At 46.9% G+C, this 18,077-nt stretch overlaps 2 protein-coding genes across 5 annotated transcripts in view; one reads left to right on the top strand and one right to left on the bottom strand.

Moving 5' to 3' along the window:
- Positions 1-478: 478 nt before the first annotated feature.
- nus1 (NUS1 dehydrodolichyl diphosphate synthase subunit) lies at positions 479-9,049 on the bottom strand. The gene is made up of 5 exons (XM_070849327.1): positions 8,476-9,049; positions 7,350-7,481; positions 2,754-2,906; positions 1,470-1,569; positions 479-1,241 (listed from the first exon to the last, which is right to left on the bottom strand). Exons 1-5 carry the CDS (start codon positions 8,873-8,875, stop codon positions 1,151-1,153), a joined length of 876 nt encoding a protein of 291 aa, XP_070705428.1. The 5' UTR covers positions 8,876-9,049; the 3' UTR covers positions 479-1,150.
- The window catches only part of rad51b (RAD51 paralog B), a 12,902-nt gene continuing 3,636 nt past the window's right edge, over positions 8,812-18,077 (top strand). For 2 of the 4 annotated variants that reach the window (XR_011585635.1, XM_070849324.1), the window contains exons 1-8: positions 9,783-9,964; positions 10,751-10,864; positions 10,998-11,102; positions 11,628-11,764; positions 12,658-12,777; positions 12,995-13,178; positions 14,793-14,835; positions 17,297-17,418. Coding sequence is in view for 3 of the 4 variants with exons in the window: in XM_070849324.1 (XP_070705425.1) it covers positions 9,881-9,964; positions 10,751-10,864; positions 10,998-11,102; positions 11,628-11,764; positions 12,658-12,777; positions 12,995-13,178; positions 14,793-14,835; positions 17,297-17,418 (909 nt within the window). In the remaining variant the exon portion in view is untranslated. Of the gene's footprint in view, positions 8,897-9,782; positions 9,965-10,183; positions 10,431-10,750; positions 10,865-10,997; positions 11,103-11,627; positions 11,765-12,657; positions 12,778-12,994; positions 13,179-14,792; positions 14,836-17,296; positions 17,419-18,077 lie in introns of those variants that run through there. The other 2 variants (XM_070849325.1, XM_070849326.1) reach the window with 2 other exon arrangements.

Here is an 18,077-nt window from a genome sequence, read left to right on the forward strand (position 1 = left end):
AAAAGCATGATACAGGTCTTATTTTCAAATCATCATTTCTGTCAGTCATAACAGAACGGTGCAGTCTGTCCGAGGCAGACGAGGGAGGACACGTGAGCAGCAGAAGAGGCTCAAAGAGGAAGAGGACCTGTTGGCTAATCCGTATGACCAGCTGACTGCTCCGCCTGTCTCCATGTCCCCAGGTCTGTTAGTGACTTGGACAGAATTACTATTACTGATGTAGTCGTCAAATCTACAAAAAGAAGATTGTTCAAAGAGCAGATAGAAAATACCCCAAACTCAAGGTCCATTTACTAGTTTTGTGTCATCAGACATCACGTCATGAGATAGTAGACTAGTAATGACGAGACCTAAACATGGACCCCCGGTTACATGATAAATAGTAACTTAACTAGTTACTGGGAGATTTCAGCTTCTTTTGTCGTGGAGTCATTCTGTAAAATGGCAGAAGATGGACGTTTCTACAGAGCAGTCGACAGACAGTGCATTTCTTTATTTCGGAGCTCGCTCAGTTGAACAGGAGCCTTGAACAAACCTCTGTATGTGTCTGAGGCAACACTACACATGAACACATGACTGCAAGCTGGAGGCCACAGGGACAAACACAGAGCCACATCAACTTCTTATATTTACACATTATCAACCGCTCTGTCCCCAGGCTCAACTTCCGCTGCTGGCCACTGAGCTTCTCCCTGAAACGCAGCTGTTTTTCCCAGGATGCCTCAGGAGGGACAGGCACAAAGCCTTGTTTCTTCTGTTATCTGCTGAGTGAAGGCAAGTCATTTTGTTCAGCAGTAAACAGCAGCTGGAGGCAGAATGACCAGCAGAGAGCCAGAGGGCTGCGGAGGACAGGACGGTGTCTGTGGAGTCTGCGCTAACAGTCCTCTCATGTCAGGCTGTTTTCTCTCCGCTTGGAGAGCTTCTTCCAGACATCCTGGAATGTGAGTTTATTATAAGACAAGAGCTGGTGGCAGGAAGTGAGCTGGCTGGCTGTGTCTCCGGGTTTCCTCGTCTTTGAGCCATCTTAGTCTGTTGGAGATCCAGGAGATGGACAGAGTTAGGGAAAGGAGTAGTGGGGGACACATACTGTCCTCCTGTCCTGACTGTGTGACCCCCACACTTCCTCCCGTGTGAAGAACCTGACATCACGTCACTGGCCGAGCCGCTGATGACAGGCCCCGTACTGCTGTAGGGCGCCTAACAGGTCCTCATAGGACACATTTCTGTGGGAGGGCAGGGAACTGCGGACAGAGCAGGACACACAGACTTCAAACACAGGAAATATCAAACTGTACACAACTGAGCACATCCACAGGGGAACACAGGCTCAACAGTGCCCCCTACTGGTTCTTCTTGGGACATTCAAAATGGCAGTCTCATAATGTGACCTGCCTCTTTTCAGTATCAGGATGAATGTGTGGTCCTCAGTGATGGACTCTGATGTAAACAGAGATACACCAGCAGCTTACGTGAACTCAGTGAGTCTGATGTGCCAGGGGAGGAAGCCCAGAGTGCTGTCCACAGGACCAAACTTCACCACCAGCTCAGGGTCGGGAATGTTCTTCGACTCTGAAACAGGCACAAACATCGGCAGCATGTCACTTATTCACAGGAACCCCCATCAACACAACGGCTTCAAACACGTCAAACTGCTGGGTCAATACACGTGACAATGGTGTGGTGAGAGAGGGTAGAGAGAGGGGGGTGAGGGGGTGGAGAGAGGGGAGAGAGGAGGGTGGGGGGTGGGGTGGAGAGAGGATGGAAAGAGAGGGTGGGGGGGTGGAGAGAGGAGCCATGTAAATGGTCTTATTTCCCTACTAAATAAGTCTTTCTTCTCCTTTCTCACTGGTTCCCCAGTCAGTGATAACTACAGATTCTCCACCCTGGTCAGTGGTAACTCCAGTGACGTCACATATGTCGTCAGATGAGCAGAAAGTCTTCAGGCAGATTGCTGACTGAGTTCAGGTCGTCTTCAGGTGTTACTGATAAACTGTGCTGCTTGTATTCAGCAGTGTAATTCTGTCCATCAGTCTTGTGCAGACACATTTTGATAAGGAGATTTTGGAAATAATGTGTTATGCTGCCTCGTCTTCCTCACCTCTACGCAGCATAACACCACTAGTGAATAAACCAGAGTGATGCAGTGAGAAGAGTTGGGCTACACATTTTGATCTTAATGGACTGTAATGGTGATACTGTTTCTGAGTGAAACCTGCCTGAATCCTTTTTATCTGTCTAGTTCTAATTCCTGCCGACTGAATGAAAGCACATAAATGACGGTGTCAGAAAAACAGAATACCACAACATCTGCCCTCCTGTAGTCTGACATGAAAGACGGACTTAGATCAATCCAGCTGTGAACAAGCTGGACACACGTTCATTGCTCTGAGCTGTTTGCAGCTGCTTGCTCTCTGAGGGTTCATTAAGAAGGCAGTGATGCTGCACTGCAGCAGGTCGTAGGCTTTCCACTGAGGTCTTATCAAGACTTTCACAAGGTGATGACAGTGGACATTTCACTTCTTCTGTGTGTAATTTGTCAAAGCAAGACCTACATAATGCTGCATGTTTCCATATTACTGGAAGAATATACTGGAAATACAGTGCTGAAGCATGTGATGGATCACAATACAGGCTGCACTTCCAACACATAAAACGTTGGTTGTGAGAGATACGTGCCCACCAGACCAATGAGAAAAGGGTCATGTTGATAATAATGAAGTAACTTTTACAGACACACGGCCATGTAGCGGTACCTCTGAGCAGGACGTCCAGCATGGACACGCTGATGTCTTTGGAGCTCCTTTCTTTGTTCTCCACGGACCGACAGAGCTGCTGCGCTGCTTGAACAATGCTCTGCTTGCCATCTTCCGGAGACAACACCTTCACTGTAGGCCTGCAGGACACCACTGAGACACACACACATTCAGAGTTCGCAGTGATAAAAATCTGTGGTGAGACCGATGCCACTGGCTGTTCATCACTTGGACTATCCACTCCGCAGTTAGGCTGAGATTCTACAACAATAATGTGAAGTATACATACTGTGGAGGCACATCATGAGATGGGAGAAAGACATGAAAATTGAGAATGATTCCAGGAATGAAGAGAACAAAGCAGTAAGGAGAAAAAAAGAAGTGAATAAACAGCTGTATCAAACAGAAGATGGAGGAGAAAGAGCTCAACATGGTTTGGTTCTTCCAAAAATGACCACAGACCAAACTTTGGTTCCTCTCCAGGGTTCTTGCACCAGAGGACGTTATGAACACCAGTAACAACAACAGGGATTCATGTGTGACAAATGGAGGTTGAAAACAGAAATGTTTAACATGGCCTCTGAAACTGTGAAGGCAGCTGCACTTAGTAAGCAGGCTACTAGTAAATTAGGTTGGACTGAACTGGGGAGCAAGATGTTAGCTCCATTCAGACCCATTTGCATGTGATGTGTCAGAAAAGAAAAGGATAAATACTGAATGTTGACCCCTCCAAGCTCGTATTGGTTGGCTGGTCATCAGCTGATTATAAAACCAAAATAATGGACTCCAGAGTTCACTACAGTCTTCACCAGGACACCCAGGTCAAAGGAGGAGATTTTACTTAAAAGAGGTGTACTATCCTTTGTCTTTTACCACAAATGATATCTGGAGATACATGCAGCTCACAAATGCTGTTTCAACTTAATCTTTTCATTTTCAATCTGCACATGAAAACATCTCGTTGCTCCCTGTTCATCTGCAGTAGCTTAACAACATCATTATGTGAGACAATGTGATTAAAAAGAAGCAAGAAGAATGAAATGATGTGTTATATGTGTATATAACATGTGTTTGCCTTTGGATGGATCATAACAGGATGCATAAATTGCAGTGTGGATTAATGAACTGTAATCCAGGTACATTACCAGGTACATTACTCTGTCTATAAGAAGAGCTGTGCCACATGATGACACACATAGTGTGATGGCAGGAAAATCGTTTCATATTATGCTCAGATGTTTATTTTGTTGTGCTGCAAATTACACTCTTTATGGCAATATTTTTGTCATTTGGACGACGCTTTGTGTTCTTCACACGGACACAGGCGGGAAATGTGCATGAAGGCAGCACAAACAAACATGGAGGAGAGTGAACGTAATGCAGAACGGAGTAATTCTGTACAGGAGGAGGACTCCGACTGGCTGAGACAGAACCATTAGCTGGACGTGAGACGACCCACACAGGGACACGTATCGGTACCTGGAACATGTCTGTGCGTCCAACCCACGAGTTCCATATAGAGGAATCACTGGAGCTGCTCAGACACTACAAGCAGCTACATGTTGCCTCAGCCAGCAGTGAGCAAACCGGCTGCACCTGCTCCACAGCCTCCTCACAACAACACATCAGCATGATGGAAACCACATTCCATTTGATGGCTTCAAACAGTGTGTGTGACTTAGACTCTTCTGCTAAATAAGTTCCAATCCAGTTGTGTGTGTTCATAGGTCACCTGTGACCGACAGTCTCAGCTGTGTCCCCAGCTCTATGTGATTTACTGCTCACTACTGTCCAACCATACCTGCAGGAAAACGTCCTCCCAACAGACCCAATGTGCAAATGGAACATAACTAATTGTGTCTCATTTTTATTTTCTACAGTACAGACAACAGTTTTATTCACTCTTAATGGGACTCACTGATGGTGCAGAAAGATGAGACTTTCCATAAAACCACATTGACGAATGAAAAACTGTGAAATAATCCAGATAGATCCTGTTTTAGGGACCTTGAGGCACTAAATCAGTGTAAGATAGAAACCTGTGGATGTGGTTATCTGTGAACGAGCTGGAAGTGTCACTTTGTCTTTTGTGTCCAGGAAGAATAGCATGTAAACCTAATCCAACACCACAAAGAGGAATGCCTGACTCCAGCCTAGCTTTGGGCAAACTGACACTGTGCCTGTAGTTTGAGGAAACAACCATAATGTTTTCCATTATGATCTACAGCAGGGGTGTCATACTCAATCAAAGAAGGGGTGCTGTCTTATATTTATATTCTTTAATCACGGCCACATCAGCTCCACTAACAAGACACACAGGTTTACTTCCGATATCGACAAACAGGTAAAACTCTGATTCCCACCTGCTTTGAAAGTCTCTCTTTTCAAAGTCCACTTTTCGTTTAGCCATTTATTTTGGGGGCTAGCTTAAGTGTCAATATAAAAGTGACCGATGCATTTATCTGCTGATCGGTGTGTCATTATACCTGCGGGAGGAGGGGCTGCTGCACGGGTCTTGACTAGCGCGGCAGCTGTTCAGTGCATTGTGGGATTTGTAGTATGAGAGGTGGGAGTGCTGTTTACCGACGGGCCATTCTTAATAGTGATATGAAATTATCTCGCGGGCCGTATATAATTGTATAGCGGGCCACATCCAGCCCGCGGGCCTTGAGTTTGACATGTCTGATCTACAGCCTTTCCCTTCCACTAAAATATAGTAATTTCTTAGAGGACAAAGATTTGAGGAGATGGTGTCAAGCAGACGGTAACGTCATCATGTTAGCCACTTTATTCAAGCTTGCTCTTTGCTCTGTAAATGTTTTGGCACTTTGACATGTCTGTGGTGTTTGACAATGACCCAGTGCAACGGGAGATAAGTTTCAGCTCTTCAGAGAGTACATGTTATGCCCAGACAGCCTGTGAAACTGCCAGCAGCCACCCTGACAGAGTACCACATTGTTACGCATGGTGTTTCAGCTCACAGTGGCCAAACCAATCATGTGAGACCAGGAAGTGCAGCTTCACATGCCCTGCCTTTCCCCCAAACATTATTCTGATGTTAGCAACACAGCTGAGCTACATGCTGCAGTTTACAGTCTCTTACATGTCAGACGTTGAGCAGCAGCAGCACCCATGACGGTGTTTGAAAAGAATCGACATGAACCACAGTGGAGTCCCACAGAACGTGTCAAACAGTCACTACTTTACTGCATAGATGAAGCAGCTGAGGGGTTGTGCCTCCCTCACAGTATGAATACAATGCAGCCACGTTAATGTCATCACCCAGAAACTCCATGTCGGTTCTGACACACATTAAAATGGCAGCAATTCAAAGTTTACCTCTGAAGAGGACATCTTTTGCTGAATGGACCTGTTAATGTTCCTTCAACATAAACATGTGACCCTGGTGTGTCCAGAGACCATCAGACTACAGACTGTCCACCCTGTTTCTGCTCCATCTTTCTTTGTGATGGAAATGTCCTCACAGTGACTCTAAAACACCACTGTTGTCCAGTAACAGTCTGAGCTCCAGACGGATTGATACTGGCCACCTGTGACCGACTTCACACTGAAGCTCAGGTTTGGTGGGAATCTTTACATTTAAATGGTCTTTGACAACTACAGGGATGGCTGTGGAGGGCACAGAGATGGGGCAGGCTACATGGAACCTAACAGTGCACTTATTCCTTCCCATCATCATTTTCCAGTGCTTCCCATCAGCGCTGCCACCATGGCAAGCAGAAACAGAAAACAGTTGAAGTGTGGTTCCCGTATGGCTCATGACTCACTTGTGTTTAATGCACTGAATGGATGAATTCAACACAAGAAAAATAAAAAAGCCCATTGCAGCTTCAGTCTCTTAATTCTTGGTCAGTATGCTTAATCTGAACAACAGCCGAGTGTGAGTCAGGCAATAAATGACTTATGTACTAACTTACTTATCCACAGTGTATCAGCATGCTCACACACACTAAAGTACCCAGGCTACTCTGAGAAAACAAGTTACATGGGTGATGGTTTAGCACTGCAGAAACCAGGTCACTGGGAATCAGCTGAGGTGCATTAGTGATCCGAGTTCTGTTCTTTGGAGCCACAGCTTACTTACTTTGATTGTAGCAGTGACAGAGGACTGGTGGAACAGTGTGAGGACAGATAGGTACATCTTTTCATTACAACATGAAAGCGTCTGATTTAATGGTCAAAGTTCCTGGTAAGGCCTAACCCTAACCCTAACCCTAACCCTGCTTTGTGTTCGTTTCAGGTCCTGTCAGAGTTGCTTTAAGTGGAGGATGAATTGCTCCATGTAGTTACTCTCTCCTTTGACCTGGAGATGCAGTTAGGATCATATGTAATATGCCACTATGAGGAGTGACGCTCACTGTTCTTTGTGTGTGCATTTGTCACAGACCAATCAGAAACCTGCTTACATGGCAGAGACACCACGCTTCTGTAATCCCGACCCTGATTAGGGGACCCGGGTCTCTACTTTGCATGACATGTGAGAAGTCAGTTTACTGTAGAAATCAGAAGGGACCTGATGACTCTGCAGAGGTGCTGACTGAACTGAGAGCAGAGCCAGCAGTGCTGAGTCCTTACCATGGTGCTGCTGTTTGTCACTGCCGTTGCTCAGGAACTCCACACTGTATTTGGATCCGTCCACACCAAGCAGGTCCTGCTGCTGTCGGACGATCTCCTCCAGCATACGGGAGCTATTCCTCTGAAAAACACCTGAGGGAAGACACCGGTCACAATGGTAAACATGATATTCAACCCAGAATCAAATAAAAAAGGATAAATTCTTCTCATTCAGATACTGGAGGACAAAGGTGCTAAATAAAATGATCAGGGGTCCTGTTCATCCACAACCACAGGGAACATGAGTAACATGTACGGCATCATCTAAGAGCCAAGCATAGCTGTAGCACACAGTCAAAGACAGCAGCAGCATCCAGGTCCTGTCTGTAGTACACTGTCAAATAGAAGATCCCCCCCCCCCCGGGGGGCTTTTCATGAACGCTCTTCACCCAACAGTAACTACAGCAGTAATATGTGCGACAGGCCAGGCCTCAAAGTCTCATTCAGGCCTTCCTGCATGCTCAGAGGTCTGACGGGATGGTGGGGGCACATGATGGGGAACAAACTAATATAACCTCAACAGTCACATGAGTTGGCTGAAATAAACCACGGGGCGGGGGGGCTAGTAGATCATTTTCCAGTGGGAGGAAGGATCACTTCTTCACCTGTATAAATTATAGTCAGATGAATGACCAGTGATTATGAAAGCCAAACAAAGTGAAACTAATCAAACACACCAGGAGATAAGGAACCACACATGCAGATTGGACACTCTTATAAACATTACTGCAGAGGCTGTTCATTTGCAGCCATACAAACTCTGGCATAGTCAGACAACATTTACTTTAAAGACACAGATCCCCCACCCCACCCCACCCCAGCTGCTGCCTGCCATTCATGTCCGCTTTTATTCCAGAAAAAGGCATCTATCATGGCTACATCCACCTAGATATTTCTTGTGGGGGGTCTCAGGCCTCTAGGTTCATGACCTGGGTCTACAGAGGTTCCTCAGCTGGGAGTCCGGTTATAGTCAGCCACAGAGGAGAATGAGACGGCGGCGTGCCTTCACTCACACAGCCGGCAGAGACAGCCAGCACGGAGGCTGTCCCTGCCGGTATCACAGCCAGCTGCTGCCTAACATGTTTACCGTGGTCATCGTAGACGCTCACATAAGATATACCGACAGCCATGCACCACACCACCAAGTTTGCTATGTCCGTGTAGCTGGGCTCTTCTTCCGCTACCAGCAGGCCAATGTGGACCGGCAGCTTCTCCAGAGATCTGCCGTCAGACAGCCACCGCGCCCGGCGGCTGGCGCTGCGGTTTCCAGTCACCGGGTGAGCATTAGCATCAGGGTTATTATGTAACTTCCTCTGGTGGTCAGGGAAGCCGGCGAGGGCTAAAGGCAGTAGCAGGGCGGCCATCGCCCGCTCCCACAGCCGGCCCTTCCAGCTCCGGAGCCGGACACGGAGCCAGGAGACGAGCGCTCTGTTGACGTGGACCAGAACCAGCAAGAGCCGCCATAACAAGCCGTAGAGCAGCGCCATTAGTGTCCTTGTTCCTTCCAGGTAGTGTCTCAAAGGGCAGTGGTCTACAGCCGCTTAACTCTTCAGTATTAGCTGCTAAATTTGTCTCAGTGCTGCCTGCGGATCAGTCGGCCCGCCGCCATCTTCCTCTCTCCTTAGCAACCCCTGACCTGTCAACCCCGCGCGTGATACACGTAGCTCACTGATTGGACAAGACAGCTGTGACGCACCAGTAGAGCCGCCCTGACCGGTGTCAAACCCGGAAGAGACTGTGTAAGAGATTTTGATTACTTCGAACTGCAATTTACAAACTGTGAGGCAGTCGTGACACTTAGTAGTAAGTCGGTCAGTCAGTCATCTCGAGTCTATAATGAACAAACTCGGTAAAACACCTAAAAAACACACCTACATACAAAGGTAAAATTAGGCAGAATAAACCCTAGTAAATAAAATCAAATAAGAACACAAAATAACCATTGAATAAATAATCATAACTAGAGGGCCTGGCTGAGAAACGCTGTCAATTATTGAAACACTCTTCATCAAATCTTTGGCATATTTTAATTTAATTGATTTCAAAGATTTACATGACATGGAGCAATATTAACCAGAAACAGTCTGACATAGACCCCAGGGAAAATACAATGTAAAGAGGAATGACCTTCATCCGCAGGACTTTTCATTGTCAGGGAAACAGCAGACAACATGTGCTGTGACATTACCAACGTATTAATAGACAGTGATTTAGACCAAAGACACGAGAGGGATCATTTATGTCTTCATTTCACTATTAGTGTAATCTGTAGCCCGCACTCCAGTCCAGTAGGTGGCGGCAATGTGCCACTGAGCAGGTTTATCCGCTGCTAATAAACTCGTCAGAAGAAGAAGACGAAGAAGAAGAAGAAGAAGAAGAAGAAGAGGAGGGAAAAGCGAAGCTGAACAGCGTCAATCGGCTGTCAGAGGGAGCCGGTGGACAGTCCGTGTCTGTGCGCCGCCCAGCCGAAGAGGATGGTCTAAGGAGACAACATGGCGACCAGAGCACTGAACCGAACCGGCGTTTCAAAGGACATATGTGAGAGGCTCAAACGACACCAAATAGAAAGTTGTAAGGTGAGTTGAAAAGCCGCCAAGACTGACACACTGCTGGCCCACGGCCCTACCAGCTCACCCTGCCGCTGTGTGGGAGACCCGGTCCAAAAAGTCAGAAACCGTGACATGTCATCTGATCTCAATAAACTGTAATATGTAATTGTAGTACTGAAGAATTGCGATACATAACGAGTCAGCCGCCAAGTGTGATGGTATTGTCCCGTGTCCACACTGGCTCAGGTTCACAGACGGCAGCGCCCTGCCTGGACATAGATCAGCATTAGGGGGGGTGAGGGCGCCTTTTGGTTGGCTGGCATCCAGCAGAGACCAGAGGCAGGAGGGCCTACAGGACCAGGAGGGCCCCCAGGAGCGCGCCCCCCCCCCCCCCCCCCCCCCCCCCCCAGAGGGCCAAGGAAAACCTAGGTACATGGGGCTCCTGGTCTGGACGGGCAGACCATGGTCTGAGCCCGCAGAGAGGAGGACTCTGGTAAGGAGGGGGGCTGAGGTGGACGCTCAGTCAGATCAATGATAAAAAACGTCAGACATCAAACACTGAATGTGAAGATGAAGTTTGTTGTCGTCATCAATGTTTTGGTACTGCTGTTCATCCACGGCATGTCCTGAGTGTTCATATGTATGAGTATAAACTGTACAGTGAACTTTTGGTTTTGCCTGTGCTGTATAATGACTATAATGAATGTTATGTGTCTGTCTACCCACTGTACTGATGTCTGTGTCATCACTGTGATGCATGCTGTATATTCTGCCACTGATAAAATAAGGCTGACCACAGTTGTCTCTGTCCAGGATCTACTGTCTCTGACTCCTGTTGAAGTGATGCATGCTGCAGGGCTCAGCCACTGCAAGGCCTCAGTGCTGCTGCAGGCGGTGAGCAAAGCCATCGCACCACCCGTCACCACGGTTAGTCCGCCGAACGGTGGAATACATGTGGTTATTATGGGGTGTTACCCAGACACACTGTGTGATGTGCTTTCAGAGCACCTTTGTCTGGCAGTTTTGATGAAGGTGAAGATAGCTGTTGTTGTGTCAGTAGGCTCTGCAGCTGTGGAGGAAGCAGTCAGACTCCTGTTTCTCTACATCCCTGCCTCCTCTGGATAAACTGCTGAAAGGAGGCCTGCCCTGTGGGACTATCACAGAGGTACGCCACACTCAGTGTCATGGCTGCATGTGACATGTGCTCTGTCTGTATACAGTACATCTGAAGCAGGAGTTGGTTAGCCTAGCTTAGCATAAAGACTGGAAACAAGGGGAAACTGCAGTGAGCTGGAGATCTGCTGAGTACCTTTTGGACAGCTGTTTCCACACTTTAAGCTAAGCTAACAAGCCGGTGGCTGTCACTTCATATTTACTGTAATGGCTGGGGCCAGTCTGTACACACAACCCTCTGCTGGAAAGTGAGGAAGAGTATTTCTCCTAAATGTCCTGCTGTTCTATCCATGTCTCAGTAATGCTCTGGCACATAGCTGCTTCTACACACGCTCGTGCTGCTCTCACCACGGTGGTGGCCAGCTGATCAGTATCTGGATCAGTGTGAAGTCATCAGTCCTGACCCTGGCTGCAGGCCTGGGGAGGTCACAGAGGCTGGTCACTGCAGTGGGAGGACAAACTGTACATGCTCATACAAGATTAAGGCTAGTGCTAGTGGAGCTCTGTTTCCTGTCAGGTGACGGGGCCGCCCGGCTGTGGGAAGACTCAGATGTGTTTGATGCTCAGTGTTTTGGCCACTCTGCCAAGGAGGGAGGGGGGCCTGGACAGCAGTGTGATCTACATTGACACAGAGGCTGCTTTCTCCGCTGAGAGGTACTGCCATTTACTGCCTAACAGCGCACACACACACACACACACACACACACTCACACAGCGTCCAAATCACAGGACCTGCAGGTGTTTGATATAATGTGTCACAATGTACCATCATGGTCCCCGCCTACAGATCATATTGTCCACATTTTTTCAGTGTGAATGAAATGCTAAATAACCGTTCCCACTAAAATTGTGACACATGTCACAGTCAAAATGTCGGTCAATATAGTGGCAATATGAACTTTTGCATGTCGTTCGTCCCTACTACAGACCTGCACCACTCTCACACACTCTACTCCTGACTTCCTCATACAGTACACACCTCCTCACGTCATCTGCTTTGTCTAAATCCACACAGACCTTCCTATAACATCACCGCTGGTGTTAATCTTCCACTGCTCTTCACACTGTGGCTCATCAGCTGTGTAGCTGTGCAGTCTCAGCAGGTCATCACCCTTACTCTCGTCAGAACCAGTCCACGTCTTCACCTCCCTCTCTTATTCTTCATTCATCAGCATCTCAAAGTCCTTCCACCATCTCAGCACACTCTCCTCACTAGTCATCACATTTCCATCTTCATCTTCATCACCCAAACCTGCTGCATGTCTTTCTCAGCTCGGCCCCTCTGTCTAGCCAGCTGGTTCAGGTCCTTTTCTCCTTCCTTGGTGTCCAACCTTCCACTGAACTCTTTTTGAGCATTCGTCACCTCTCTTCACCCTACACTGTGTCTCCTTGTTCTGTCTACTGTCTCACCTCTCTGACTGTGTTTTACTATCCGGCTTTGGTGACCTAACGGTGTTTGCGCCCGTCTCTCACAGTTTAGTTCAGTACATTTCATTAAGAGCATGGTTTGTAGAGCCAAACAGCCGTGCTTCTGTGTATGGCATCAGGCTGGTGGAGATTGCACAGAGCCGGTTCCCAGACTACTTCAGCTGTCAGGAGAGAGTCCGGCAGATGGCGAGACGGGTCCATCTCTTCAGGGAGCTCACCTGTCAGTGTGTCCTCAGCAGGTACAGTATGACAACACTGCTCTGTTCAGGCAACTTGAGCTACATGGAAATATCACCGAACACCAGCATTTACACACTGAGACCTCCACACACACACACACACACTACCACACAGACAATAAGTTGGACTGAAGGCATGAGTCCTGGGGCCTGGACAGGGTCCCTATGAGAGTGGAACGCTGTCTCTGAGTGCTGTCTCTGCTGTGGCCCCTTTCAGGCTGGACAGATTAGAAGAGGACATCATCTCAAACAAAGCAGGTCTCGTCATCCTGGACTCTGTGGCCTCAGTGGTGAGAAAGGAATTTGACACAATGCTGCCCGGCAACCTCGCGCACCGCAGCAACCTGCTGGGCCACGAGGCCACCACCCTCAAATACCTGGCCCACCAGTTCAACATACCTGTAAGTACCTCACGCTCCCCAGGGTGGAGGAGCATCCCTCACTGTGAAGCCCAGAGTTTGGTCTCTGCTGCTTAGTGAGGCACTGCTGTGAATGACCACAGCACCGCGTCTCGGGTTTGCTAAACTATTCCCCCATGCTGCTCATTGATAGCAGTTCTCTAAATCATTTCAGCAGTGGTTTCTGTGACGCTGTCTGTGCTCCCTGTGTCTGTCTGTCTGGTGCTTTTCTTAGGTGAACAAGTTTCCAGCAAATATAATATATAATGTAATATAATATAATATGAACTTAGAAATGGTCCACCTCTGATAAGATGTCTCCTGTAATTGAATTGCACATGTGACAGTCCAGCCTGGTGTGTCTGTCTGATGAATACATCATATGTCTGCAGCACAGTCACACCCCCCTCAGCTGAAAAACACAGTTTTAAACAGTGAATCCAGAGCAAACACTCATGGATTGGCTATAGGGTGAATCATGGTTGTGCATGAAAATGTCATGAATGAATGAATGAATAAAGTGTCCATTAGCAGCTTTAATATGTTCGCTATGGAGAGTGTTCCATGTCATATCAGATGGAGGTAGAAGACCTCATGATTCCAGTCAGTCATGTGTGGTGGTTAGCACTGTTGCCTCACAGCAAGAAGGTTCCAGGTTTGAATCCAGGTTTGAACCTGGAGTCTTTCTGTGTGGAGTTTGCATGTTCTCCCTGTGCTTGCGTGGGTTTTTTCCAGATACTCCGGCTTCCTTCCACAGTCCAAAGACATGCAGGTTAATTGGTGACTCTAAATTGCCCGTAGATGTGTGTGAATTATTGTCTGTCTCTGTGTCGGCCTTTTGATTGACTGGTGACCAGTCAACACCAAACGGCCTCTTGTCCATAGTCAGCTGGGACTGGCTTCAGCCTCCCCCGCAACCCTTAAGGATAAGATGGATGGATGGATGTTTCCATCAACACTGACAGACACCAGTCACATTCAGATGCCCAGCAACACACGTTGTTCATTGTTGTAGTTTCCTTGTACCACCGCTAGGTGTTAGTGCTGTCACATGTACAGTTATGTTTCTAGAGGACACTCCAACCATCAGACTGAAGCAGTAACCCACTAAGATAAAACAACTACATGATCACATTTTAAAGATGACTTCCTAGAAACGACGAGCAAGTTCAGATCACATCTAGAATGCAGCGGCACCAATGGTCCTGGTAAAAAGATCAGTTTTAGGTCCCTGGGATTTGGACACCACTGAGCCTTGTGACTACCTAACAGTCACAACCTACCTACCAGCTACTAACAGGCCTCAACATGGCTGAATGTTGCCAGGGACCAAGACATGGACGCAGGCCTTACCTGAAGCCCAGGTATCTCGGCTTCCACTGCTGTTGTTCCACTTGTCAAAGCACAACACTGCTCCCCCTTGCTCTCTTGTCGGGGCGACTTCTCTGAGGTTTGCTGTTGGCTGAGCTCAGCTGGTTTCACTTGGTTTCAGTCAAGAAACACAAGCTCAACAAAAATCCGCCATGGCGACAGTTATTGCCCTGCACTCGTTGGATGGGTCTTGGATAACATGGGTAATGACCCAGCTTATCTGGACTCTGTGTTTCCTTTCTCTAGGTGGTCCTGACCAACCAGATCACAACTCATGTGGGGCACCAAGGTAAGAGTTGTTCTGCTCTGAAGGCATGTTGGAGGCACAAAGCACATTTATTCCCATACAGTGTGATTCCAGGAAGGATGTGTAACTAAGCACCAGGCTGAAAACCTGAAAGTATCAAGGCTGTCATGCTGTGATGTGGTCAGTAGTGTAGCCACATCCCGCACTGATGTTGCAGCACACACCTGAAGAACACCTGTACATCACTGCAGCAAGATGAGTTCAGTCTGCCCAGCGCTGAGCTGATCAACCATGTGCCTGAGTTGTTCATAATTCTCTACAATTTACACAAGTGTGAAGTGGGAACTTGAAGCTTCCACTAAGAAAAGACTTTTCAGTCAAGTAGGATGCATCTTGTGTTTGCACTATGTATTTGCACTGTCACTGATCCAGGATGTTTGAACAGAGGAAACGGTGCAAAAAATCCCTATCAGACAAAGAAATATGTTTGTTTTTTGTTTTTTTAAAGCAGACTTAGTCTGGCCACTGGCGCACACCCCTACCAGTTGGTAAGACCAATCTGTGCATGCTTGCTGGTCCATCCAATCATAATCTATGATATGTGTAATATGTATATGTGTATGTATGATAGTGTTTATAAAAAGGCTAACCTATAGAAATGGAGCTGCAACCGTGAAATAGGAATGTAGGAATGGGGCAACAAATAGAAGGCCTTGATCAGATTATCACAGTGGGGGACAGCCAGAATAGCACCATAGCAGCTCTGCTGTGGAAATACAAGGCCTCGTACATGATTACAAAAATTTTGAAGTAAATGGTCTGTATTTGTATAGCGCCTTTCTAGTTATTTCAACTACTCAAAGCGCTTTACACTCATTCCCCATACCCATTCACACATCAGGAATGTAATTTGAAGGAGACTGTTCTTTCACACACATTCACACACTGAAGCTGCTTCAGGAGCAACTTGGGGTTCAGTGTCTTTCCCAAGGACACTTCGACATCTTGACCCATAGGGGACCTGGAGCTGGGGACCCATGGGAGCTGGGGATCGAACCCCCGACCTTCTGATTGAGGGACGGCCCACTCTACCACTGAGCCACAGCCAACTCTGTGTTTTAGACTGTTTATAGAAAAATATAATGAAAGGATTGTAACTTTAAACTATTTCACATGGGGAACTGATGCACTCCCAGCACACAGTGAGCAGTCCACTAATCTGGAGAATACGGAGGTTTCATATTATTATTATTATTTTGATTTATCTGTGCAAAACCATCATAGGGACTGAATAGTAAAGTCACAGATACAAAGATGGAAACATGAAATACACAAGGATAGACAAAGAAGAACAGGGGAACACAGAACAGAATTTAACTAAATGCATGCAAAAAACAAACCAAACAAGGAAGAAAGTGTCGTGGTAATAATTATAATGATAACATGACATACCTTGTCCATATGTATGTGGATAGAAGTGATATTAATTGACAGGATCCAACATCTGTGAAATGAATGTACAGTCCTGGTCATCATTATTGGCACCCATGAAATTTAAGTACATAATGTAGAATATCTCCTGGAAAAAAAATGAATCTAGTGAAACAGCTTTGGTCTATAGACAATTGGCACCCTTTAAATCAGTGTGGGGGAAAAAAAAAAACATTTTGACTCACCTGTGACAAATCAGAAATTAGAATCAGCAGTAACACTGATCCATTCTTATCCATTTTTAATCATTCTTCGCATATTTGCTAAGCTTCAGTCGGATAGTCAGTTTCTTTTTCATACAGTCATACCCACAGCTGCACAGAGCGCACACTGTGTTGGTGATCTCACTAAAACCAGTCACAGTTTGGGTGGACAGCATTCATGTTAAACCCAGAAGGCACACCATGACGTCCGTGGATCACCTGGGCAGCCCCGTTCTGGTGCTAACCAGCCAACTAGATTAGTCGGTTCAGTTCCTGAAACTGTCGCGTTGAAAAGGCCCATAAGCTCATTACGTTGTACCTGTGATAACTACAGGGGCACAATGTATCACTCAGCTCATCTCCTCAGCTTAGCTCCTTTAAACTGTCTTTGTCTCTGACTGATGTCAGCAGGCTCTTTCTGATTAAAAGGCTAAGTAATGGTAACAATTACTACACCAACTACTAAAAAAAAATAAAACAAATATTTAACTGTCACTGAACTTTCCACCAACTTGTTTTCACTTGAGGTGACAGATCTCTTCTGCTTCAGACTGAAAAAACAAATAGGACTTGTCATGAATCGGTATTAAAACATCTGGTTTTACTCCTGTGCCCTCCTCTCAGTGTTTGAGGGAACATAAATGTTCCCATTTGATGTTTTGTATCAGTCATCTCAGATCTACTTTTCAACAACAAGTAGTCAGTTATTTGATGAACTGACCGTAAAGCCGTAATTAAGACCACATTCCATTAAAGCCTGTATTGCTGAGTTCATAGACCTGCAGTGTCTGCTCTGTGGTGTGTTTCAGGACCAGTCCCAGCTGCTGCGGGGGGGGGGTCTGCATTTGTGACGGCGGCTCTGGGGAACACGTGGAGCCACAGTGTCAACACACGTCTGATTGTCCAGTATGTGAACGCACAGCAGAGACAGGTGAGAGATGTTGGATTCCTTCTTGAACTCTGAGGCTGATGCTCACAGCCACAAAGTGAGTGAACAGCTTGGGCATGTGCACGTGGACCAGGCATTGACTCAGGGACTGCCTTGTTATGGGTGATCTCTTTTTCATTTGGGGGATGTATATGGAAGACTGTATATGAAAAGCAGGGCACTGGAAAGGAGACTCTGGCCTATCGTTGAACCTCAGGTTCAGCACGAGTAATGGAGGTCTGTCCTGGTGGCGGAGCAGTGGAGCAGCTCCCTCCTCACACTGGGATCCTGGAGTGGCCTGGAGTGGTTTGTTGACTTGTAAAGGGCTCGTGGCCCCTGGGGTTCTGTCTTTGTATGAACAGAATGAGCTTTGGGCTGTGCCCTCATTGTCAGCAGAAAGTCAAACATGCTCTCAGTTGGTGGTGGGTAGGCCTGTGCAATATGCCAAAAAAATATGATCAGGATATTTATTTCAATTGGGGGGGGGGAGGGGGCGTCCTGTCTCTGTAGCACCCAGTTAAATGTCAGCACCAGGGGAGCTTAAGGTTGTCTATATAGAGTATATACTTTTAGAATTTGTCAGTAAACCCGTCAGACCCAGAGCTTTTATTGGTTCTGAGCCCACGAATGGCTCTGTTCAGTTCTTCACTTGTAATTGCCCA

This window comes from Pempheris klunzingeri, chromosome 18 (assembly GCF_042242105.1).
Source record: "Pempheris klunzingeri isolate RE-2024b chromosome 18, fPemKlu1.hap1, whole genome shotgun sequence".
Taxonomy (NCBI): Eukaryota; Metazoa; Chordata; class Actinopteri; order Acropomatiformes; family Pempheridae; genus Pempheris; species Pempheris klunzingeri.